At 40.6% G+C, this 25,299-nt stretch overlaps 1 protein-coding gene across 3 annotated transcripts in view; it reads left to right on the top strand.

The window, feature by feature from the left end:
- The window catches only part of Mllt3 (MLLT3 super elongation complex subunit), a 254,022-nt gene that overhangs the window by 180,197 nt on the left and 48,526 nt on the right, over window positions 1-25,299 (top strand). For all 3 annotated transcript variants that reach the window (XM_031377818.1, XM_031377820.1, XM_031377819.1), the window contains exon 5: window positions 9,436-10,143. In XM_031377818.1, coding sequence (XP_031233678.1) covers window positions 9,436-10,143 — 708 coding nt within the window. The remainder of the gene's footprint in view (window positions 1-9,435; window positions 10,144-25,299) is intronic.

Raw genomic sequence — 25,299 nt, 5'->3', positions numbered from 1 at the left:
CCTTCCTCCCTCCCTCCCTTCCAATCATTATTAAGGTCTCATCGAGTGGGTTTGGCTATTCTAGAATTCACTACGTAGACCAGGTTGGCCTAGAGATCTGCCTTCTGAATGTTAGGATTAAAGTTTTGTCTGCCTGCCTGCCTGTCCGTCTGTCTGTCTTACACACATCTCTATCACTCTCTTTTTCCTTCTCTTTTTATCTCTCTATCTATCTACCTCTTTTCCCTTCTCTTTCTCTGTCTCTTGCTGCCCCTCTGAGTTTAATTACGCTCGCTTCCATGAGCATTGGTAAGGGGTGATGTATTGGAGTATGGTAGTAGCTATAGCACTGGAGAAAATGATCCCCTACCCCAGGCAACAGCCATAGCTGCTCAGAGACTAGTGAGCAGCTTGTCATGTGGAAAGGTCCACAGGCTTGGTCATATGTAGGTCTTGTGCAGGGAGCCCTACCTGCTCTGTGTTTATGAGTGCAGTTTCTCAGTTACCACCCAGTGCCTCAGAGCACTCCTCACTATCTGTCTGGTTAATCCCATCACTGTGTTTCATATGTTTATTGCTGCTGGCATACAAACGTGCAGTCCATCTTTATGTCTGATATTCTGGTTATCTTTTTAAACTTACAAGTTCAAGTAATTTTTTTCTTTTCTGGTGATGGCTATTTTTATGTATATATGAATATTTGTCCTCTCTGTCAGCTGTTCCCTGTGCTGTCTGATCATGTGTCAGCAGAAACACTACTAACAAACTTATGTTTCTGGTTATAAGAGGACCAGTTCTAATGATTTGCCATTGGAAATGTTGCTTGCATGGGAGTTTTGTAACTGCTCTTGTCAGTATGGGAATAAAGTAATGACTCCACTTTAATGGCAATAAAATCTTTCATTCTTAGCCAACTGTGTCTTTAGTCCTAAGACATACATTCAGGTTATTTTGACATGTTCCACCATGCAAGTCATTTCATGAATTGTTATAGTCACAGAACAAGAGAAAGTCATAAGTAAGCACATTGGTAATTACATTGGTAGGTGCATGTGGTAGATAGTAAAAAATGGTGTACCAAGACAATCTCTTTCATAGGGTTCTGGCACGATCTTTTAATATTCTTACTTTAGGATTGGTAGAGACAAAAGATCTGCTAATCCTAATGGTTTGTTCTGAGGTGTGTATCTATTAGGAATGAGACTGTTGGGACAGCTACAAAGGCTGGGGTGTCTGGCTTTTAAAGGGTCAAATATAGCGCAGGATGATTTTGGCTCTGTCTACTGCATTCCATCTCTGCTTAGTCACAATGGTCCAGCCAGCCAAGATCAAGCAGCTGGAGGATTTTAATATGAATGCTGCATCTTTAGAGAATGTCAGTTCATATCAAATTAAGAAACTTATTTTTTAAATTCATGTATGGGTTTTTATTTTATTAGACAACTTCTCAGCATTACTTAAGATAGCTTGATGGTTTTCTTGTTCTTCAGTCTGTTACTGTGGTCCTTCACAGGCATTTTGTCCTTGTAAGCTGCTCTTGAGTTCTTGAATTAAGCACAGATTGCTTCTTTAGGAGTTTGTCCTCACTGCAATTGGGTTGATTGTGCTATTGTATTCCATTTTTCATCTTGATATGCCATCAATAACGCATTATTGAGTTAGATTAGTCTGTTTATTTTACATTCTTGGCTTACATTGTTGCTTTGGTAATGTTAACTATATCAAATTGTGTTTTTTCTCCTCTACTTATGGGAGACTTTCGGTACAATTCAAATTATTTTTTTCAAAAACTTGGTTCTAAAAATCTTGATTCCAATGTTGTGTTTGTAGGAAGGTTGAACCACTTCCCTAATATTAATAAAGTTCCATTTCTGGTTACTATTTTAGGATGGATAGGAATCAGTTTTGAAAAGTGATACTTCCTTAAAAATTTACTTTTAAATTTGTTAAAATAAAATTCTTTTTTCCCTGATTTATCTGTATTGTGTTTTCAGGTATACTTTTTATCCCTTTTAAAGTTCCTACTGCTAATTTGCATTTTCTCTCTTTTGTTTTTCTCAGATGTTATAAAAAGTTTGTTTTTACCTCCTGCACTCCTCCTGGCTCCTCCACACCTCCCTACCCTCCAAACTTTACATTCTTTCTTTCTCTTTCAAAAAAAAAAAAAAATTCCAAAACCTCACAAAAATGAAAGAAAACAAGCAAGCAAAAGATCAACAAGACAAAAATATGACAAAACAAAACAAAAACTCCACACAAAATACCACTGAGTTTGTTTTATATTGCAACTACTTCTGGGCATGGTGCCTGCCCTGGGGTGTAGTTGACATATCCATGACTACTTCACTGGGGAAAAACTTATTTCACCTTTCCCTGCAGGTATCAATTGCAAATAGCCTCTTCTCTAGGGGCTCAATACTGTGTCCACTTTCCCTTCTTACTGGGACCCTGTTTGGGTTGAACCTGCACAGGTCTCAGGGTGCTGCCACAGGTCTGGGGTGCTGCCACAATCTCTGTGAGTTCATTGCACGTCAGGACTGTTCTGTCTGGAAGGCAGTGTTTCCTGGGGGTCAGTACATCTGCTTTAGCCCTCTAACCCTTGTAATCTTTTTACCTCCTCTTCTGCATAGTTTCTGGAGCCTTGGGTGGTACTGGCAGAGATGGAAGTGTTTATGAAAACACTCCGTTTGGGACTGAGTGCTTCAAAGTCTCTCTCTTTCTGCACATTGTCCAGTTGTAGGTCTCTGTGTATGCTCTTTTGATAAGAGTGGGTGAGGCACTAGTATATGGTACAACAGAATGTCATTAAGAATCATTTTTTGCTATGTTCCCTTAGGAGAATATTAGTAATGGAATGGGTCTAAGAGTAAATCCCTTTTGTATATATCATTGTTTTGATATTATTATTTCTGTGGATGTGTGGTATTTATTATTTTGGAAAATCTTTCGTCATTGGAACTTTCTATATTTTTACTCTTGCTGGGTCTTTGCTCAGAGTCTTGTTCCTTTTATTTCATTCTCCAGATATTTTAAGAGCTTATATAATTTCAGTTTTCATATACTGGTGTGCATTTTCCGACAGATTTTCCTATCTATCTTTTAGTTTACTAATCCTGTTAAGTTGTGCACAGTTTGCCATGAGTTACTATTTTCAACTGTAATTTTTTTCAAATTTCTGTTTTGTGCTCATTTTAACTTATTTCTTATTGTTGGGCATTTAAAATTTCCTTAATTTTTATTGCATAAAGTTATATATCTGAAATTATTATGTCCCCTTTATCTCAGACCATAGTGACTATTTTGTATTTAGGGTATTTTAAAACTGTGTATTCATATTGGATTTAGATAACCTTTTGGAATGTTAAGGCCTCAATTCAGAATGCTCCCACTGTTAAATTTATAAAGGCTTGAGCAGATCTCTATAGGTGCCATGTGGGGAATTGAGAGATGCAGACCTAAGTAAGGGTATGCTCTTGGGGAGTCCCACTTTTCAGACTTGGTTGTGGTTCACACTTGACATTTTATATCCTTGCTCTCTCTCTCTTCTGTAGATGCTTGATTCCTACAGTTCTCCCTTGCTTATTACAGGCTCAGGCATATCTAAATGTGCCATCCCCACCCTGGCCCCAGTATACTAAATACCAATGTGCGGTGTCTTCCTCTATAGCTTTCTGCCTAACTTTTAAAGACCAGCTCTCTTACGGAACTAGTGGACAACCATGTCAGCTACTGAGTGATCAGGGAGCTTCCAGGAGCCACCTGGCTCCAGCTCCCAGTGTTGAGCTCATAGGCATGCTTCCCTGCACCTGGCTTTTTACCTAGATTCTGAGGCTCTGAAGCAGGCCTCTGTGGTTGTTGAGCAGAAACTTTATTACATCTCTTAAACCCTGAAATGTGACTTTTTTAAACTGAACAATATTTTTAGTTACTAGTTTTGTGACTATAACTTACTTGGAATCTTCCACTTGCAGTGTCAAGTTAATGCTTGGTAGATTGCCCCCTCTGTTCTTCTCTCTCTCTCTCGCTCGCTCTCGCTCGCTCTCACTCTCTAAGATTCATTTATTTATTTTATGAGTATGAGTATACCACCATTGCTCTCTTCAGACACACCAGAAGAGGGCACCAGACTCCAATACAGATAGTTGTGAGCCACCATGTGGTTGCTGGGAATTGAACTCAGAACCGCTGAGCCATTTCTCCAGCCCTTCAATTCTCTTATTTCCCATCATTCACTTCTTGTGTTTTTACTATGTTCTGGGCCTTCTTCTAACCCTTCTTTCCTGTCACTGGTTTCTCTCCTTGCCCTTGCTGTAGTGAATTATTCAGGTTCAAAATTTTAATTTTCAGTTTTAACCTAATTTTAAAAGCTTTAGAAATCATTAATTTTTTTTTATTAGTCTTGGTTATCCTTAGTTGTGTTTTTATTGTCAATACTTCATCTGTCTTCTCCAGATTATATATTAGGTCTTCGCTTCCTAGTTCTTCCCCACTTCCTAGATATGCCTTGGGGCTCGAGTAAGGGACGCGAGGTGCGGACACTTCAGCACACATGACAGTAGCAAGCATGTTTACACTTTCCTATCTATATCTTTATGCATCTCTTTGCTTTCCTTGCATTCCTTAGCCCCGGGAGTACAATGGAATCTCCATCCTACTGGGTATTCTGGGGGGCCAGAGGCTGGCCCCACCATGCAGTTACCTGAATGCCAAACCCTTCTGGGACTAGCTTGAAGCTAAGGAAGTCCTGTACTAGCCCTTTCTCACAAGAGTCCCACAAGCCTATGGCCCATCCTTCAGGCTCCCCTGCCTTCTGCCTCCAGAATTCACTGGCTTAAGAGGAGTCAGTTGGGTTGGTTGCACTGTAAATTGAAATATGAAAGGTAGATCAAATCCAAGGCCTTTCCCCCTCCCTTACAGAATATCAATTTTTATATTTTATTCATATTCTCAATTGGTATCCTCTTCATTATTTGCTATCTTTTTGGAAGCTTGTTTTTGAATATCATGGTTTAGCTTACCCTTTCATATGCACAACTTGAAGTACATGCAAGTTATAAGAGATACCCTGGTTAAATGTTTGGATAAATAATCTCACCCAGGATAGTTTACTAGTTTTTATCAGTAAACATTTGGTCATCTTTATTTGCCTAACTCAAGTTCCATCAATCTGAAAATCTCCCACAGTGTAGAAGACCAGTTGGAGCAGGACAGAAGAAAGCCAGAGGGAGGAAACGGGAAGAGAAGAATCAGCTTTGAGTTGTCAGTAGGAAGAAGACAGGGAAATGGAAGCCACCATCATCAGAAAGCCCTTCTCTGCCCAGTTCTTTTCTCACTACCTGTCTTTCTTAGGCTATGTGCTAGAGTTACAGACAAAGTCCCATTAGATAGAATTGCACACTAAAAAGACCATTCTGCCCCAGAAAATTAAAACAAAGAGGCATTCAGTGGAACCGCATGGATGAAAATTGCCGTACCTTAGCCTCTCAGGTTCTAACGTTCATGCAGATGCATGTGAATTCATGTTTAAATCGTCATTTGCTTTCCATACTTGAGATGTGAATTATGCACATGCTCTCGCTTTGGATTACTTGGTACTCGGTTGCTCTTAATCGTCTTTAGGCAAAGAGATTTGAATTATACAACATGTGTAAACTTCACCTAGAATGGTAATTAGTCTGTGCTGCTCAGTAGCATTTAATGTTGAGGTTAATGATTCAGAAACAATGTTTTAAAACCTGACTGAATTCCATATATATGAGGTAGACCAGCCTCTATCCCCTGTCAGTGGCAGTTGGATGCTTGTGTGTCTAAGTGACTGCGTTACATTTACTATGTGCAGTAGTGCAGAGTCTGGTGGCATGTACTTAAACTGTCACTTGCTACCAGCCTAAGCTAAGGAAAATGCTTCTCTGTGTGTAGGGAGGCCACCTCTGTGCTTTTGTTACTTCCTGAACATGGACATTGTTATGGAAAGTGTTTGTCTTCAGTTTGACTTTTTTCATGAAGAAGTCTTTTAGAAGTAATTGTTTGATTTAATTTTTTTTTAAGATTTACTTATGTTGTATGTTCAAATATTTTGCATATGTGCATGTCTGTGCTCCTGGAACAGGTAGTGTCTGTGGAGACCAAAAGAGCATGTCAGGTCCCGTAGAACTGGAGTGCGAACCATTATGAATGGTTGTGAGCTGTCATGCAGGTGCTGGGAATCAGTCTCCTGTCTTCTGCAAGAGCAGCATCTGCTCTTAACCACAGAGCCATCTTTATGGTCAGTCTTTGATTTTTTTTTTTTTTTTCGAGACAGGGCCTCACTATGTAGCCTTAGCTGGTCTTGAACTTGTAATGTAGATGAAGACTAGGCTGGCTCTAGACTCACGGAGATATGCCTGCTCTCCTGAGTACTGAGGATTCTGGCCTTTGCTGTCACACCCAAGAAAGGTTAGTAAGGGGATATTGATAAAGGGAGAAACAGCAAGAATAGTGAAGCCATTTGCTTGTTTGGGCCAATAAAAGAGTACACTAACTACCAAGACTAGATCAAGTATATTCCTACATTTCTTACCTAGTCTTATATGCATGAGATGCAGACAAGAACATAAAGTTTCTATCACATAAAACTTTGTATCTAGCATTACTGTGTACTGTGACTATAAATTTGTATTCCACTGTGTGTGTGTGTGTGTGTGTGTGTGTGTGTGTGTGTGTGTGTGTGTGTGTGTATGCGTGCGTGTGTACATCACCTGTGGAAGTCAGAGGATTCCTGGTGTATGTCTGTTTTTGTCTTTCTACCATGTTGGTCCGGGGGATCAAATGCAGGTTGCTAGGCTTGACAGCAAACACTTTTACATGCTGAGCCATCTCTCTGACCCACCACTGTGTGCTTTATTAAGAATTCCTGTTCCACAGAAAGATTTTATTAATAAATAATTTAAGTTTCCCTGTAGAGGTTCCCCCACCTCCTGATGTTTATTGGTTTTCACTATGTAACATTAGAAGTATACTGATAGTTTAAGAGCGTATATTTTTAAAATACATATAATACTCCATATAGATCTAATGTTTAGTACCAATGCTTGAGTGTACTGCAATATTTTTAGTGAACTGATTTCAAACTACCAACATTCAGTGAGTCAACAAACCAATTAAAAAAATCTTAAGGATATTAGATTTGAAAATGTTCTTCCTTAATTTAGTTTGTCCATTATATGTTATTTTAATTATTCATAGTATTGCTTAACATGCCAGGAAATGTCCTGTAATAGAATTTATTAAATAACAAAGTTTCAGTAATATGAATTCTATATTTAGTAGCATGTTTTAAAGTCTCAGATTAAAATCCTTTGTCAAGAGTTATTTAGCTAGGTTGAAGTATAAAAGCAGGTCTTTGCTTGGTAGCTTTATCCATTTTGTAATTTTGAAACTAAGTACTCATTTCAGGAAAAGGATAATTTGAACTATTTTTCAATACAGAGAGGACAGTTGATTTTGTAGGAAACAAAAATATCTGTTCCCACTGGCATAGAACATTGATGTGCACCAAAGGTATTGTTTTGTGATGTATATCAGTGAGCAGAGATACCCACTTCTCTTCTCCTATATATGCAGTAAATAGAAGAGTGCTTATTTTGTTGAAAGTCCCTACATATATTCTCTTTCTTTTGTCATCCCAGATATTTAAGGACTATCAGATTGGTTTTCCAGCAGTGGGCTTGAGTGAGTTAGAAGCAAAGGACCATGAGTCTGAAGGTGAAGAAATTCTGATTGGGAGTTGTCTTTGGGTCCATTAGGAGGTTGAAGTGAGCATGAAAGAACTATTCTTTTACTATTGATGTGCATTTTTCCTGGCCAGGATCACTTGCTGTTTCTTATTTATTCTATTAATAGTAAAGGTTCACAAATACGGTAAGTATAGACTTAGATTTCACTCATAAATAGATTGTATAGAGGTTTTATGCACATATGGGTGTTTGTGTGTATATATTTTAAATTTTATTGATTTATGTTCACATTCAAAAACATGTGGTTTGCATCATATGTGTACTATGTCCGTGGGCACCAGATTCTCTGGAACTGGAGTTATAGGGGGCTGTGAGCCACTATGTGGTTGCTAAGAGTTGAACCCAGGTCCTCTGGAAGAGCAGGCAGAGTCATCTCTCCAGCTTAGGTTGTATGTTTTCAGGTATTATGATGAGTGTGAAACTGGTCATTTTTAAAATAAAATAGGACCAGTTGTTCCTTCTCAGGATTGTAGAGCAGGAATTGCTAAAGAGCCTGTCCATTTGATAGTTGAGGCCTTTGATGTGTTCCATTACTTTCTGCCGTTTTTCTCTTGTTCTGAGCGATAGAAAGATATTCTTCAATTGATGAAAAACCTGGCTTCAAAAAGAGTTTTCACTCACATTCAGAATTATTTCTCTTGGTGTCTTTATGGTTCTTTGTGTGACAGAAGTGTTTAGGGTTTCATGTAACCTGGCTTCATTGTGTTATCTCCACTACTTTTCTCCTTCTGTCTCGGGCTTTGGCTGGATGCTGCTGTTCAAATGCAGTCTGTGTTTTGTTTCCTCCTTGTTTCAGTTTATTTGGTTTATTGATTTTTGTCAATCAGTGCCGTCCATTCTGTTTCTAACAGCAGTGGTCTGCTTATGCTCTAGGCCCTAGTTCACATGTGGGCTCTCCTTGGAACGCGGATGTATCCTTTCCGCCATCCTCTTGGTAGAACTAAACAGCCCCCTTGTTTTATGAAGTTTGTTACACACTTCATAGGTGGTGCTTTTAATATCCACCAATCATAGATATGCCATAGCTATTTATAGTAAGGACATGTGCCATCAATTTTTTATACCTTCTAGGACAAGTTTATTGTTAGCATTTGCTGAATATAAATGTTTTAAATGATTAAATCCTTCCAATGATCGAGAAGACAGCTTGTCTCATTAAATTCTTTTATCGTAGTAACCTTTTCCCCTTCTTTTCACATACATTAAAAAAAGGGGGACACTTTTAGAAGTTGACTTTAGACCATCAGTTCTCAACTTGTTGGTGAAGGCCCATTGGCCAGGGGGTGGGCGGGGTAGTTACATCTCAGAAATTTGCATTAATAGTGACAAAATTACAGTTATGACATAGCAGTGAAATAATTTTAGGGCTGGGGTCACCACAGCATGAGGAAGTGTTTTTTTATTTTTTTTATTTTATTTTTTTTTTGTGTGTTTTTCAAGACAGGGTTTCTCTGTGTAGCCCTGGCTGTCCTGGAACTCACTCTGTAGACCAGGTTGTCCTCGAACTCAGAAATCCACCTGCCTCTGCCTCCCAAGTGCTGGGATTAAAGGCATGCACCACCACTGCCCGGCCAGGAAGTGTTTTAAAGGGTCACAGCATTAGGAAGGTTGAGAACCACTGTCTTAGATTTCTCTATACCTATTTTGTTTTGAGAGTTTGATTTTCTTCTCCTTTTTCCAGGACCCTAACAGGAGCATTCATACCAGCAGTAGCAGCAGCAGCAGCAGCAGTAGCAGCAGCAGCAGCAGCAGCAGTAGTAGCAGCAGCAGCAGCAGCAGCAGTAGCAGCAGTAGCAGCAGTAGCAGCAGCAGCAGCAGCAGCAGCAGTAGTACCAGTTTTTCAAAGCCTCACAAATTAATGAAGGAGCACAAGGAAAAACCTTCTAAGGACTCCAGAGAACATAAAAGTGCCTTCAAAGAACCTTCCAGGGATCACAACAAATCTTCCAAAGACTCCTCCAAGAAACCCAAAGAAAACAAACCACTGAAAGAAGAAAAGATAGTTCCTAAGATGGCCTTCAAGGAACCTAAACCCATGTCAAAAGAGCCAAAAGCAGACAGTAACTTACTCACCGTCACCAGTGGGCAGCAGGATAAGAAGGCTCCTAGTAAAAGGCCCCCTGTTTCGGATTCTGAAGAACTCTCAGCCAAAAAAAGGAAAAAGAGTGGCTCGGAGGCTTTATTTAAAAGTTTTTCTAGTGCGCCCCCACTGATACTCACTTGTTCTGCTGACAAAAAACAGATAAAAGATAAATCTCATGTCAAGATGGGAAAGGTCAAAATTGAGAGTGAGACTTCAGAGAAGAAGAAGTCGACACTGCCACCGTTTGATGATATCGTGGATCCCAACGACTCAGACGCGGAGGAGAACATGTCCTCGAAATCTGACGTGAGTAGCCTGGCGCTTCCTCCAGCCCTTTACAGTTCCTGAGTTTTGTTTCAGATAGCTTCATGGTAAGAAGCAAGAGAGGAATATGGATTCTGTCCCTACAAAGTAGAAGGTGAAGCCTAGAAGTGAATGTCCTTAGCTAATGGGAAGAAGGAAATGAAAACATTAAGGAATTTGTAGTTTTTTTAGGCTGTAACTGAAGTTGTTAAGGGAAAGATACATTCCACAATGCAGTAAAGGTTGTTTGAATAGCAACCAAAAGCTCCAGTGCCCTTGAAAGCTTTGTTACGGTGCTCTGTACTGATTGCTGACTTAGGGGAAGGAGAGCAGTGCACTCGAGCTTGAATACAATGGAGAAGCAAGGTCAAAGAGAAACCTGGAAAACACTGTCCAAACTGTGGTCATTATGATAAAGTAGGATTTAAAGGTTTTTAAAAAATAAATGGGGAATCGGTTACCGTTTGTTGCTTTCCTGTCTGGCACTGGGGATTGAACGCAGAGCTCTGCATGCCAGGCAGTCACTCTTCTCCTAATCTGTACCTCAGCCCTCATGATGGTATTTTTAAACAGCATTAAGTCAGGCTTTATTGTAACTACATACATGCATATTGAAACTTTGATATTGACATGTACCTATCGAACTGTGTTCAATTTGAAAATTAGACTGCTTTTTTCTTCATGGAGTAGCTGCCAGCTGGGAAAGAGGGGTGCATGGTCTGCTGCATGTTTTTTGGTCAGACATTATCTTGCAGGGGCCTAGAAAAGCATCTGACCACCTGATACCCCCTACTTGTGGTCCACTGTGACTTATGCTAATAATTACAGATTGGCTGAGTTGGATGGCAGAGATCTTGCAGGTACCTGTTTTAACCCTTTACCCATACAAGAAGTCTTGCATATCTAGTTTAGAACTGCTCAAAGGTATTCGATTCTATTTTAAAGACTAGATATTTCTTGCCTTGAGGGGCCCATCCTTCTCCTCTCTCATTCTTCTAAGTCCATCCCTTCAGTTACGTGTCCATACCCATTAGGCCCATTATTCTCCTTACTTTGGATGTCAGTATTCTAGACCATGGTAAGAATGGTGGTTTGCTAAAACCCACTGACCATTTTAGAGTACTTTTCTTTCCATCTCATTAGGTTTCCTTATTTAAATAACCCACCTGACCTGGGTTGGCACTGTTCTGTAAGGGAAGCCAGTCAGTGTCAGGACAAGGTGGCAGTACCAGTGCTCACTAGTCCAGAGACTACCTCCTCATTCTGCAGGGCTAATCCAAACTTCTCATCAAAGACCGTATTAGGAGCAGGGTGCCACATAAAATCCTGCAGTAACAAAAATCATTTGTTCCAGTGCTAGGGAAAGACCGAATGCTCACTAGTTACAGCTTCTGGCATGAGCATGGGTAGAAAAGCTCTTCTGCTCACCCGAGTATTTCCTCTTCCTCTTTTGCTCTGAACTGCTCCTTGTAGTTTGAAACTTATTCTTAATGTAGATCTTACCTCTTTTGTGTATTTGACTTTTGTTTCAGATCACTCTGAAGTGCTCTTAGTGTGTGATTAAATCAAATCAGAGTTTGGCAACTTTTTCTATGATCTGAAATGTTGTTATTCTTCTAGAAAAAAAGGCTCTCAGCATTGGGGTGTGAGTCACTGGTAAGCTATGAGATCAACTTAGCATGTCATCACCAGCGTTTGAAAAATTAGAATACATTGTAATTAGTATGAGTAAGTGATGCCTTATGGGATTCTTATTTCAGAAAGGATGTGTTTTTTCAATGATCAGAACTATCAGAGGCTCCTTTTTAGAATGTTTGCTGATTTATGATGAAACCAAATGGCATTTGGAAGGCATTACTGATCTTTGATGTGTCACACATGAGCTTCCTCCTTGGGCATTTCTGTTAATTCTCCTTTTGTCTGTCTCTTGTTCTTTCCTCTTTATGCATGGTTTTCAAAATGTGACTTTTCTTTTAATAAAAGTCTTATTCAGCTTGGTATATCCATCCAAATGGATACCTTGAAAGTCTTTTGAAAACCAAGATTTAGAATTGTTAGTTTCTTACAATGGAGATAGTGCATTTTTAGAATTATTGGGGCCACAAACCTGATGATCACAAAAGTGTTTCCTGTCATGTGCTGTGTGTAGCTTGGCAGAAAAAAGATCCAAAGATTTTTGAGTATTACTTAGGTATAAAGCTCAACAGTTGGACAGTGGTGGCTCATGCCTTTAGTCCCAGCACTGAGAGGCAGAGGCAGGTGGATTTCTGTGAACTCAAGACCATTGTGCTCTACAGAGTGAGTTCCAGGACAGCCAAGGCTACACAGAGAAAGCTTGTCTCCAAAACCAAATAATTTAACAATTGTGTTTTCCTTACAGTCCTTTTGGTGCTACATGCTTTTATTTTGTTTCTGTTGGCTTAGTTCTTTTAAGCCATAAATTCAAGAGACTTTGCCCTTAGCAAAGGATGTTGAGAGAACTAGAATTTCACTTACCCAGCAGTAAAAATAGCCATGCAGATTGTCTGTGTTCTTCTCACCTTTGTTCAAGACAGGAACTGGATCTGGTAGCAGGGAAGAGCCAACTTCAGGGCCGTAGTTCCCATTGTCTTGAATATGAGCATGTTGACCTCTGAGTAAAGGTGATTCGGTGGCCTGATCTTTACTGAGTTCTTTTGAAATTTATTAATGGATTATTCATGGAGATGGGAGAGTAAGTAATTTTAGACAGAATAGGTAGAGGTCATGGACTCTAGAAATGAGAAAAATGTACGTTAGAAGGTTTATGATTATGAAGGAAGGCTACAAACTAGTCTGAGGAATGGGTCAGTCTTTAAAGTGATTACTACACCAGCATAAAGACCTGAGGTTTATCTGTACCACCCATATAAATTACCTGGGCGTGGCAGGACACATCTATAACTTGTCTAGGGTGAGGTGTAAGCCAAACAGGTCCCAGAGTTTGCTGGCCAGCTAGTATAGTTAACAAGGTGAACTCCAGGTTCAGTAAGAGACACTGTCCCGACAAACAAGATAAACTTGGCCTGGAATAGTACATCTCCAATAGACATGGAGAGTGTGGAAGGGAAACTCATGGGGCCTCACCCATAGACAGAGAACTATAGGCAACTAACGATGCTGAGGGGGGAATTGTCTTCCTCAGGGAAGAGCTTAATTAGTTGTCCAATATATACCAAGTGGCCAGCCCTGAAAACATACATGAACTGAGTAAGTTACATATTTATGTGCATGTGTAGCAACAATTAAAGAAAAGAAAGTCATGACCTCGAGAGAGCACCAGGGAGGGTAGGGAGGGAAGGGAAAAGAGAAAAATGATATAATTATATTTTAATTTCAAAATTTTATAAAAATAGATGAAGAGGGATTGAAAAGGACTCCCGATGTTGACCTCTGGTCACTACCTACATCTACAAACATACTTGAACATGTATACATTTGTACAGCATACACACAACATGCAGAAGAAGGCTGGGAAGAATAATTCTACAACTGATATGTTTATAAGGCTATCTTGTCTCAGTATAGACTTTTTGTTGTTGTTGTTGTTGTTTGAGATAGGGTTTCTCTGTGTATGCGTAGACCAAGCTGCCCTCAAACTCGGTGATCTGACAAAGATGTATGGTACCGGGCTTGGCTTTACTATAGACTTTTTTAAAGTTAAAGGGAACAGTATTCTAAAAAAGCTCCTCTGTGACCAAGTTAGTCTTGGGTTGGTTTGTTTGTTTGTTTGTTTGAGGCAGTTTCTCATTCTATAGCCCAGGAACTCACTATTTAGTCCAGGCTGGCCTTAAATTCACAATAATCCTCCTACCTTGCTCAGCTCCCTAACTGCTGGTATTATAGGCAGGAATCATCATTCCTGGCCAGAATCAGTTATATCAAGTTATTTCAAGAAGAATGAGTTATATCAAGAAGAATGAAGGATTGTAACTTGTTGATTCATATAAGTCTGTTTGGTCAGATTTGCATGTTTTACACATGAGAAAGAGGAAACCAGGTTGACTCCATAGCTGTGTGGTATGCTTTCAGAGACTTCTTAGTTGTTTGACAGTGAGGAAAGGTGGTGAGAGGTCTGGTAGCCTGCATTGTGTCCTAGTGCCTTCAGGACTCTGACAAACTGATGTTCAGAGCTTCTGCTCTGCTCTGCTCTGCTCTGCCCTGTGCTGTCGGAGTATGGTTAAAATGAAGTCAGCCCAGGTACAGCCATCAGGAAGAAAATGTTAACTACTGTGTGTGTGTGTGTGTGTGTGTGTGTGTGTGTGTGTGTGTGAGAGAGAGAGAGAGAGAGAGAGAGAGAGAGAGAGAGAGAGAGAGAGAGAGAGAGAGAGAGAGAGAGAAAGAGAGAGAAGAAGGAGGAAGGGAGGGAGAGGGAGAGAGAGAGAGGGAGGGAGAGAGAGAGAGAGAGAAGAGAGAGGCGGGTGGGGAGAGAGACAGACCTGGCTTCTGAGAAACTTTGCCACCTTTTGCCTTATGACCTTCAAGAGAGGACAGAATTTCCATGCTTTTTCTACTGTGTGCCTTTATATGGTTTGCAGGGTGGGGGAAATAAGTGGCACATGCCATTTTGTTCTGCCTTTTGTCTTGGGGAGATGGCCTTGTTACTGATTTACACATCCTGCATAGTCATGGCAAAAACATAGAGGTCAGAGACTGATTTTATTCAAAAGTTCAGACACAATTTCACAAGATGTTTTAGCTTTGTATTAAATGTGATCAAAGAGATTATCCTGAAAATTGCTGCAGTGGGTAGGACATTGGAGTTTTCTTTTCTTCCTCCCTTCTTCCTTCCAGCTTGGGTTCTCTCTCTCATTCTCTCTCTCTCCTCTCTTCTCCTCTCCTCCCCCTCCCTCCCTCCCTTTCTCCCTCCCTTTCTCCTTCCTTCTATTATTAAAGGAGAACATCTCCAGAAATGATATACCATTGAGTTCCACTAATATAACCAAAGGAGTTCCTTTTAAATGTTTGTGATTCTTTAGATATTTTACATCTTCAAAGTAATCTAATATCACATGAAAATTTATCAATAACTTTCTTTTCAGAGGAATTTGGATAGAGGGAAAAGCTGGTAGAGAAAGGAGGCCTGATTCATAGAGAGTGAACAAATACAGAATGCCTGTTAAAGGGATGTTTTTGTTGAGAATACTTTACATTGAGGAACCTCTGTCACTCCCATTAGACTGCAGTTTGCAACCTGTGGGTTGCGGCCTTTTTGGCAAACCTCTGTCTCCAAAATTATTTACGTTATGATTAATAACAGCCCCCAAATTATAGTTATGAAGTAGCAGTGAAAACAATTTTATGGCTGGGGGTCACCACAACATGATTAACTGTAGTAAAAGGCCGCAGCGTTGGGAAGCTTGAGAAGCACTGCTTAGAGGAAAGCAGTTCTGGGTTAAGAGTTCACCTCTGATGCATACTGATGCTCAGGCCTCACGAACAGGCCAGACTAACCCAGCTTCTGTTCTTGCTGGTGAGCGACATAAACAGCAGCCAAGAACAGTGAGAGTTTGACTCATTAGCCACAAAGTATTTATAATTTATTATCATTAAATTTATAATTTAATGATTATTTATAATCATTAAGCTGCATATACTTTAATATATTAAAGCCTAATGGATAATAAAAATAATTCACACCTTCTTTGTTATATATAAACAGTTCACATAGCTGTTTTAGAGAGACCCTGTGGAATTGATTGGGTGATAGGGGTTAGGGCAAAGTTTTATATTCATAGCAGAAAGGTAGGACAAAGCAGTAAATATAATTTTGAGACTTCCTTTTATGATTGGACACACAGTGATAAACTCCTCATCTTTGCTTTCACGCCTTTTACTTTGCATTGTAGAGATTCCATCATAACGTAGAGGTCATGTTCAAAGTTCCGTCATCTTTCTTGAAGTGGACATATTACATCTGGTACGAATGCTGCCCTCTCCAATTACGGTGCAAGAAGATGGCTTAAGTCACATCTTCCCATGGATTTGGCTGATGAAAATGTTTTCTTGGATAGAAATCTTGAGGGAGAGAAATAAAATCTCATCATATGGTGGCTTGCCCTCCCCGACTTCCCCCAGTAGACGGTGGGGTCGGTACTTCAAACCCCACAGTAACAGGAGTTTCTTTGAAAAAGAAAAAAGAAAAGGGGAAAAAAGGAGGCAGAAAGAAAATCAGCATCCTGCCTTTTGTTGGTCCTCATTTCCTCCAGCCCCACCCTGTTCATTGCCCTCCTTAAACTGTCTGGGGCTGGCAGTAAATGTCCTGCTGCTGAAGGCCTGGCCTGAGGTTTTTATGTGGTGGAAGGGCACTGCAGCAGAGAAGAAGGTCTGCATTGTGTTTTCAAAGTAGCTGGTTAATGGCTTGTCACTGTGCACATGCAGGAGCTGTAAAGGCTGTGTTTGGGGAACTCCAGCTGGAGAGGCCATTCATTAGGGGCTGCCTCACTCCAGGGGGGGAGCCTCTCATTCTGGGCTCCTATTTTCTGTGTTTTATAAGTGAAGGTGGAATTACCTGAAGGGGTTACAGTCCTCTCTTACTCTTGGAGGATTTAGTTCAGTACAGAACATTCATTAAAACAATTGGATGAAAGTGAACTTTGTGGTATGTGTGGAGACACGTTTGTTTCCTGGTCAGGAGGAAGGAGACTGATGATGTTGGTGATGTCCTAGCTAACCGCTCTTCCGTTGACTCATCTGGAGTCCTGATTTCAAAAAGAGGGATAAGGAATAACTAAGAAGATGATTTTTTTTTAATTTATTTTTATTTCATGTATATGAATGTTTGCATGCATGTATATGTACATACCTACTATCCACAGAGGACAGAAGAAGGAGTTGGATGCCCTTGAATTGGACTTACAAACGTTTATAAATTGCCACATGGTTGCTGGGATCTAACCCAAATCCTCTGCAAGAACAGCTAAGTACCCTCAACACTGAGCCGTCTTTCCAACCCCTAAAAAGATGGCTTTTTGTTTGTTTGTTTGTTTTTTAAGCAGCTACAGGCCTCCTTTCCTAATTTCAGTATATGTTAAACTCAGTGTTAAACTCAGTATCTTAGCTTTAAAATTAAGTAATTCCTCAGAGTCTGTGTTACAAAGGTTGTAAACAGACGGCAGGCTCTGTCATACAACAATTGCCAAAGCAGAGCGTCTCCGCTCACATGCATTGGCCTGGCATCTTTTCCATTAAATTCTAGACCCTCTTTAAAAGGATTGAATCACCTGTACAGGGAAGTGTTGCTTCACATTTTATTATTTGTGTAATTATGCTCTCTCTCATCTTTTGACACGGCACAGCCTCTGCAGAGCAATGCCACATGGGTACAGTTGAACTTAAGTGGTTTCCATGCTAACAACTCAACAAGTCTCAACACAGACACAGTTCTGTGAATTGTCACAATTGCCATAATTTTACCAACGAAGACAGAAGCTCAGAGATTAAGACACCACCAAGATTGGCATGTTTAAAAGTTGTAGAAACTTCACAGGTGTGATGCACACACACACACACACACACACACCCTTAATCCATTTAATCAGGTGGCAGAGGCAGAGGCAGAGGCAAAGGCAAGGACTTCTCTTACACTTAGTTCCCTCCTAAGGCTGTGGACTGTGTATCACTATAAAGTGTCTTAGGAGTCATTCACTTGCTCACAAGTGGTTTCCAATGTTTTTGTTCCACAGAGCTAAGCTGCAATATCAAGCCTTCCCAGAAGGTGCCACCAAATAACAAATGGTGCCCTCCAGGTGAGGGGCTCCTTCTGTTGGACTCCTCTAGTTCTATTTTGTAAGTTTATCTCGTTATAAGTCATTAGAAATGAAGGTTATGTATTCTAGATATTCGGTGATGGGCAGTCACTGGTTACTTTTGGTGTCTGAGTAAATATCTAAACAAGTTTGTTCTCTTGTTCTCAGTGGGCAACAACTTATGGCCGTAAACTTCAAAGGCAGTGTCATGGTCCACAGAGAAACATCTTCCCCATGGGGATTCTTCTGGTCACTGAAGGTGACAGCACAATAAACTGCTCCAGAAGAAGTCAGAGATTCTCCTGTTGGTGTGAGAAAATGGAAAAGTGCTCACTTAAGTGTTTAGAGACAATATTTTTTTCCTGTGAATTCTGAAAGCACAGAAGGTGGGGATAGTAGTGTGTCAGGAGGCCTGGAGCAGAAAGAGGTATTCTGAGTGACATAGAAAAGGAAAGGTCCTTCATCTTTCTCAGTCACAAGAGTTTGTGTCTAGGGCATTTATTATAGTCAGTACTCACATGACTTCATCAACAGGACGAGTAAACAGACCCTAGATTGGGGCGTCAGTGCTTAGAATTATGTAGTGATGGTTCTTAGAAATTCAATTGTAGGTACTTGCTTTATTATGTGATTCATCCATTGTTGTTCTTGTCATCATCATTGTCGTCTTCTTCCTCCTTTTCCTCTTTCCCTTCCTCCTCTACATCCTCCCCCTCCCCCTCCCCTTCCTTCTCTTCCTCCTCCTCATTACATCCTGGACTGCCATGGAGCTCTGTAGTGATAAGAATAACTTTGAGCCTTTCATCCTCTTGCCTGTACCTTCCAAGGACTAAGATTTTGGTGCTGCCATGCTGGCATATGCTGTACTGGGATTAAAGGCAGGATTTCACTTTGATATGCAAGCACTTCACCAACTGAGCTCTAAATGTCTTCTGTTTGTTTTAAAGTGAACCATCCTAGGACTTGAATCACTGTGTATGGGTGTGTGTGCATGTGTGTATCCATCATGTATGTATGCATGGTGTGTATATGGGTGTGTGTGCACATGTATGTATGCATGGTGTGTGTATAGGCATGTGTATACACTGTATGCATGCATGGTGTGTGTATGGATATGTGAGTACATGTATGTATGGTGTGTATATGGGCATGTGTGTACATTTATTTATGCATGGTATGTGTATGGATGTGTGAGTACATGCATGTATGTATGATGTGTATATGAGCATGTATGTACATATATGTATGCATGGTGTGAGTATGGATGTGTGTGTATATGTATGTATGCATGGTGTGTGTATGGATGTGTGAGTATATGTATGTATGCATGGTGTATTTGCTCTCCATCTTATTTTTTGAGGCAGGGTCTCTTACTGAACCTGGAGCTCACTACATCCATGACACTGACTGGCTGTGAGCTCTAGGGCTTCTTCCTGTGTCCCCACCTGCCTGGCACTGTGGTTGCAGATATCTTCTGCCACCCCATCCTTTACATGAATGCTGGGCTTCAAACTTGGGTCTAAAATCTTATACAGCAGACATCTACTCTCTCCCCAGACCTTGAAGGTTTTTGCTTTGCTTTGTTTTAATGTTTTAAATGAAATTACTTTTCTTATTTAAAATATGTTGAATACTGAATAGTGGGCCTTATTATGACACTTTCATGCATGTATTTTTGCACTGTACTTTGCTTACACATCCCCGTCTGTTAGCAACCCTTGCTTTTCCTTCCACAGGTTCCCTTTCTCCTGTAATCCCACTTCTCTCTCTCTTTCTCTGCTCCTCTCCCCTTCCCCATTCCACTTCCCTTCCCCCTTCTTCCCCATCATTTTATCTTACAGAAAACCCTTTTTTTAAGGCATGTTTTATTGTAACATTTTGTTTATGAATGTTTGATCATAGTTAACACATGATTTTTTACTTCTTTATGTGATGCCATATTAGACTGTACAGATAATACACAATTGGAATTTAAGCTGCTCTTTCAAGGTGGTATGAGTCTGTGAGAGGAATGGGTATGGATAGGATGATCCTTAGTGAGGACATTCTTGGAAAGAGAAAGTGGTGTGAGAGAAATTGATGGCTAGTGGTGAATGTAAGTCATCACACGAATGAAGACACTGTGGCACTTATTAAATGTTTTTATATTTCAATGTATTGTTAGTGTGTGTGGTTAGATCAAAGAACAAACTCTGGAATTAGTTCTTGTCTTCCATCATGGCTTCTATAGATTGAGCTCAAGTTGTCAGGCTTGTGAGGCAAGTGCCTTTAACCAACAAGCCATCTCCCAGTCCTTACTAAATGTCTTTTGAGAGGAAAAATGTGGTTTAACTCTCCTCATTCTCACTTCCTGGTCAGCTGATGCTATTGCTGTGCTCTGGTAAAGAGGTAGGAAAGAGGATTATGCTTGGATCTGAGAAGGAATGCAGAGGCAGCTGAGATGGTGAGTGATGCTTACTATGCATCTCTCATAGGGAGCTGTTCATTAGTATCCTGTCTTCTCACTAGGTTCTTCATGCTGTCTGTGTGAGGCTCCCATCTGATAGACTGTGTTACCTAAAGCTTATACACACAAAGGGCTAAAGAAGGAGATAGGGTACCCTAGTTCTGAAGCCTAGCCATGCCTGACTGTTAGCTATACATTAGGGGAAGTGATCCTGAGTATGCATATGGTCCAAGAATAATACTCTTGGGATCAAAAGACAGCTAGGTTCAGTTTATTTATAGAGACTTATAAAATATAGATTTTAGTGCTAAGACTTACTCTATGAGATACAACTTGTAGATGCAGGCTGTCATTTAGGTATGTAGTAGTTTAAGCAAAACTTTTTTGTCATTTCCAAAAACATACTACTTGGTAATTTTATAGATTGTATCTTGTGAAGACCTTGCAGAGGTAGGACAAAGGCAAAGAGACACTGTAGAAACCTGGTGCTTATGTAATCCATGATTACATGTTTCAGAATTTCTGTATGCATTTACGTGTGTATGTACACATGTGTATGTCGGGGGTGGGGCACATGGGGAAGCCAGAAGTTGATATTGTCTTCCTCAGCCACGTACTACCCCCCTACCTTTGGAGAGAGGGTCTTCCACTGAATGTGAAGGATCCTCCTGCTTGTATCCAGGTTTATGGAGATATGCTGCCAATCTGGGCCTTCATTGTGCGGTGCTGGGAAATGGACTCAGGTCCTCTTACTTGCATAGCAAGAACTTCACTGATTGCCGTCTTCACATCCCTGTGTGTAGTTGTAAAATAACTGTTTTCCACTTGCCTAGCCCCAGATTTTATCAGAAGTTAAAGATGAATCTTTCTGAAACAGGTCTCACTTTATTTAGTCTGACAAGCCCCTCTCACAGTGACCTGACACACTTTCAGTTTATGGTGTACTCACTGCATTTCCAGTTCTCTGTCTCTGCTCAGTTATTTCTTCCACAATGTTTTAATGGAAAAATGAACTCCATACTTGTTCCAGAGATTACAATATTTTTTTTTAGTTGCACTTAGTGTGTCTGCATATACATACACTCCTTTTTGCCATGCCATGGGGGACCTTTGAGAGTCTGTCTATCCCTACACCAAATGGATCTTGAGGATTAATTTTAAGCTGTCAGTCAGACTTGGTAGTGAGTACTTTAACTTGCTGAGCCATCTTGCCAACCTAAACTTAAAAAAAATATATTAATTTATTTTGTACGTGTGTGAGTGCAGGTGTCTGCATTCCATGACACACTGTGGTAGTCATAGGTAACTCTACAGAGTCAGGCCCCTCCTGGTACCTCATGAGAGGAAGTGACTGAGCTCAGGTGGTCAGGCCTGCATGTGAGCACTCTAACCTGCTGAGTCATTTTACCAGCCCCCTGATCACGTGTTTTTTAATGCTAGTTTTCTGATACTCTTAAGTCAAAATCCAGCCAGACTTAGCATGCTGGGGCTACCTACACTGTCCAGCAAGTCTCAAGAGACCTGCCATTCACTGCCAACCCCTGCTGTAGAGGTAAGCCACCCACAGTTCTTTTTTTGTATAATAAAATCAAAGGATTTCATAGTTTACCTCCAAATACAGAGGTGTGACAGATGTGGCGTGTTATAGCCACCCGTGTCTGCTCTCATCAGACCTGTGGACTGGCTTGGAGCTCTGTGGTTTCTTTATTCCTTTTAGAAGCTGTCAAGATTAAAAAATATTCTTTGGTATGGAGGTTTATGGTCAAATTTAGAAACCATATACGATATCTCTGCACAGCTTGTGATTTGGCCACAGGGTTTTCAGACAAAAGAGAGAATTCGGAAATCTCTTCTCACACTTTAGCTTTGGAGAGGAGAGCCAGTGGAGGAGGCCAAATTCAGTAATTTACTTGAGATCGTAGAACATAGACTGAGGATCCAGCCCCTGGTCAGCATTCTCTTTATCCCTTGAATCGTGTCACGGTCGTGCCTACTGTTGAACATTTGAACGTGGTCTCTGATGTACTATCATTGTCAAAGACTAGGCTCCCACACACTACCTTAGACCCTGAGCTAGTCAGCTGCTGTCACGGGAACCTGTTCATCTGTCTTGAGTGCAGGAACCTCTTGTTTCTTATCCCCACTGTCTAGGAGACTCTTTTCATGCCTAACTGAGAAAAAAGGTGTCCACCAGGTGGATATGACAGAACTAATTGGTGAATATTCTGGCAGATTCTAGGCTGATCATCTCTATCTGGGAAATTACCAACCATAATAACCATGGCTTGATACATTTTGAGGGAGAAAAATCTTGAGGTAAAATAGATAATGATACATTTAAATATCTGGCAAGTCGAAAGTCTTTACCCTGTTTAACATGGAAACACACAGGACACATCACAGTCCTCTGCTACAAATGGCATCTTCATACTTGAGGCTGGACCTTGGATGTGATGGCTGTTGCTCCAGCTACTGTGCTATGGAAGTATATGCTAAGCACACAGGACCAGGGACACAGGAAGAGCTGAGCTCCTCCCCCAGCCCCCGACCTCTGACCTCATGGAACTTGTGTGCTCATGCTGTCAATCATGCTGGATTGCTCATCAGTTCATTTTCGTATGTCTTTTAGTGGGAGCTGTGCTTTGCATGCATTCGTTCACTCAATCTACATGCCCAAACCCATCCCTGCTTAGGTGGGTTCATATAACTAGTCCCTGGGCAGTAGTGACAGCACAGAAATAGGGTACATGCAGAGCTTAGGGGCAGGGCCAGAAGGAGGTGAGTTTGGGCAGTACTCACTGGCACAGTGGAGACTGTCTCTGTCCCCTCAAGCCCCCCCTCCTTTCAGTTGTTTGGGTGGTGTTCTAGATCTGTTCCCCAAATGTCTATGGTCCTATCACCTCCTTATCTCTGCTTCATGTTAACAAGTCACTGTTGATGTGGTTCCCTGGCCCTGACCCAGCTCTCTGAGATGAGACTGGCTTAGTACCTCTCATCTCCTGTATCTTTGCTTTTGTCCATTTTTAAAAATTTGTTCCTTGAGCATTTTCATATAGGTCTACAATGAGATATGATCAATCATATCTATCTCCCAGGTCCCCGGTCACCTCCCTCTAGCTTCCCTCAACCTGCCCCCATCTCAACTCTATGGTTTTTTAAAAAACTTAAACCCACTCGCAGTTTTGTCATTTATTTATTTTCTGTGTGCCTGGGGCAGGGCATGCGTGTGCCATGGCTGACGTGGGAGACAAAGGAGAGCTTGGGGGCTGAGGTTTCTGCCTTCACTGTGCGAGGCCGGACTCCTCTTGCTAGGCTTGTCAGGAAGTGTCTTTACCTGCCAAGCCATCTTATACTAACGCTCAAGCTGTGTCCACCCCCACCCCCAAACTTCTAAAACACAGATCAGTTCTGGTAGGAAATAGACAATCATCCATTAAAATGAGAGTATTTTGGGTCTTTGTTTATGGTTTGTTATTTTTTTGAAACAAAGTTTCATTAGCTAGCTCAGGATAGCCTCAGGGTTGCTATGTATCCCAGGCTGGCTTTATCCTCCGAGTCCTGGGATTCAGGCTTAAGTCACTCTGCTGACAAAGTACTAGATTTAAGACCTATCACTTTCCATAAAGCATTTCATTGTTTCACAACAAGAGCATCTTTACGACAAGAAGCAGATTATATGGAGATGTTCCGTTTTTTCTTTTTATCACCTCCTATTTGGATGTCTTTCATATATATGAAATACAGACTAGTATAATGAAACTTTCACATACTATCAGCTGCAAGTTGATCCATTTTCTTTTGTACTACAGTCAAATTCTGATTTCTTAATGAGATTCAGAATACCGTATTCTACTCATAGATACTTGAATATCAATCTCTAAAGAGATAAGCGCTTTCAAAGAACAAATCAAAAGCAACAGGATCACTGTTAAGCTGGCTCATGATGCTCACTGCCATCAGATATCTAGCTACTGAGGAAATTTTTAATAAAATCAAAATCTCACTATCTTTTCCATCTTTGCATTATTTGTTTAAATTGGAATCCAATTAAAGTCTCACTTTTATGCCTGTAACAATATCTGTTAAATTGATATGTAGGCGTCCCCTTTTCTCCCCTTTTAAACGTAAAATGCAAAGGGGAATCCTTGGTCTTCTGGCCTAAACTGTCAGTTCAGATGTGAGTGATTTCATGGTGTGCTTTCTTCAGATGAGCTGTCAGAGGTAGGTGTGTGGTCAGATCTAGGTTACACTTTGTTATTTTTATTTAAGGGGGGCACAGGACTATTTCATAAGGTTCTGGGATCCTGTTGCTCAAATACTACAAGGAAAGGTCTCTGTGTTAACAGCCCTGGCTGTTCTGTGCCTACAGATTTAATTCTTTAAGAGTTTTGATCCATTGGTAAAGAACACAGGCTGCCCTGCAGAGGGTGGAGTTTGGTTCTGGCAGCTCATAAGCACTCATTACTCCAGGGGTTCTGCCACTCCTCTTCTGGCCTTTGCAGACACCTGCAGTCTCATGCACTCCCCCACACAGACACATATGTTGATAAGCAGCTTTTCTTTTAAGTTGTAAATCATAAATATTTCTTGTTATTCTTTACGTATTGGCCACAGTTCACCCATACTGAGGCACTTCTGTCTTGTGCAGAGGTATAGTTGGTAGCCAGAAGTACAGTTTACAGAGCAGAGGGAATAATCCTGTTTAATGTTTCTCCTTTATCAGTATTTAAAAAGAAGAAGTTTGGTTCTTTGGTGCACTTGAGCAGTTTCAAGCACTTTAAATTTTATTTTCTCACTTACTTACTAAATTTGTGGGAGTTGAGTATCTTTGCACATAGAAGCAGGCATTCTACTACTGAGCCTACCTTCAGTCCTTCACATTGTTTTGTAAGCCTTGCTCTTTACCCTTTTAATCTGACCCTTGGCTTCCTTATTTTTTTTTTTTTT

This window comes from Mastomys coucha, unplaced genomic scaffold, assembly GCF_008632895.1.
Source record: "Mastomys coucha isolate ucsf_1 unplaced genomic scaffold, UCSF_Mcou_1 pScaffold18, whole genome shotgun sequence".
NCBI lineage: Eukaryota > Metazoa > Chordata > Mammalia > Rodentia > Muridae > Mastomys > Mastomys coucha.
Note: the sequence above shows the minus strand (reverse complement) of the source record. Positions and strands in the feature narration are given on the sequence as shown.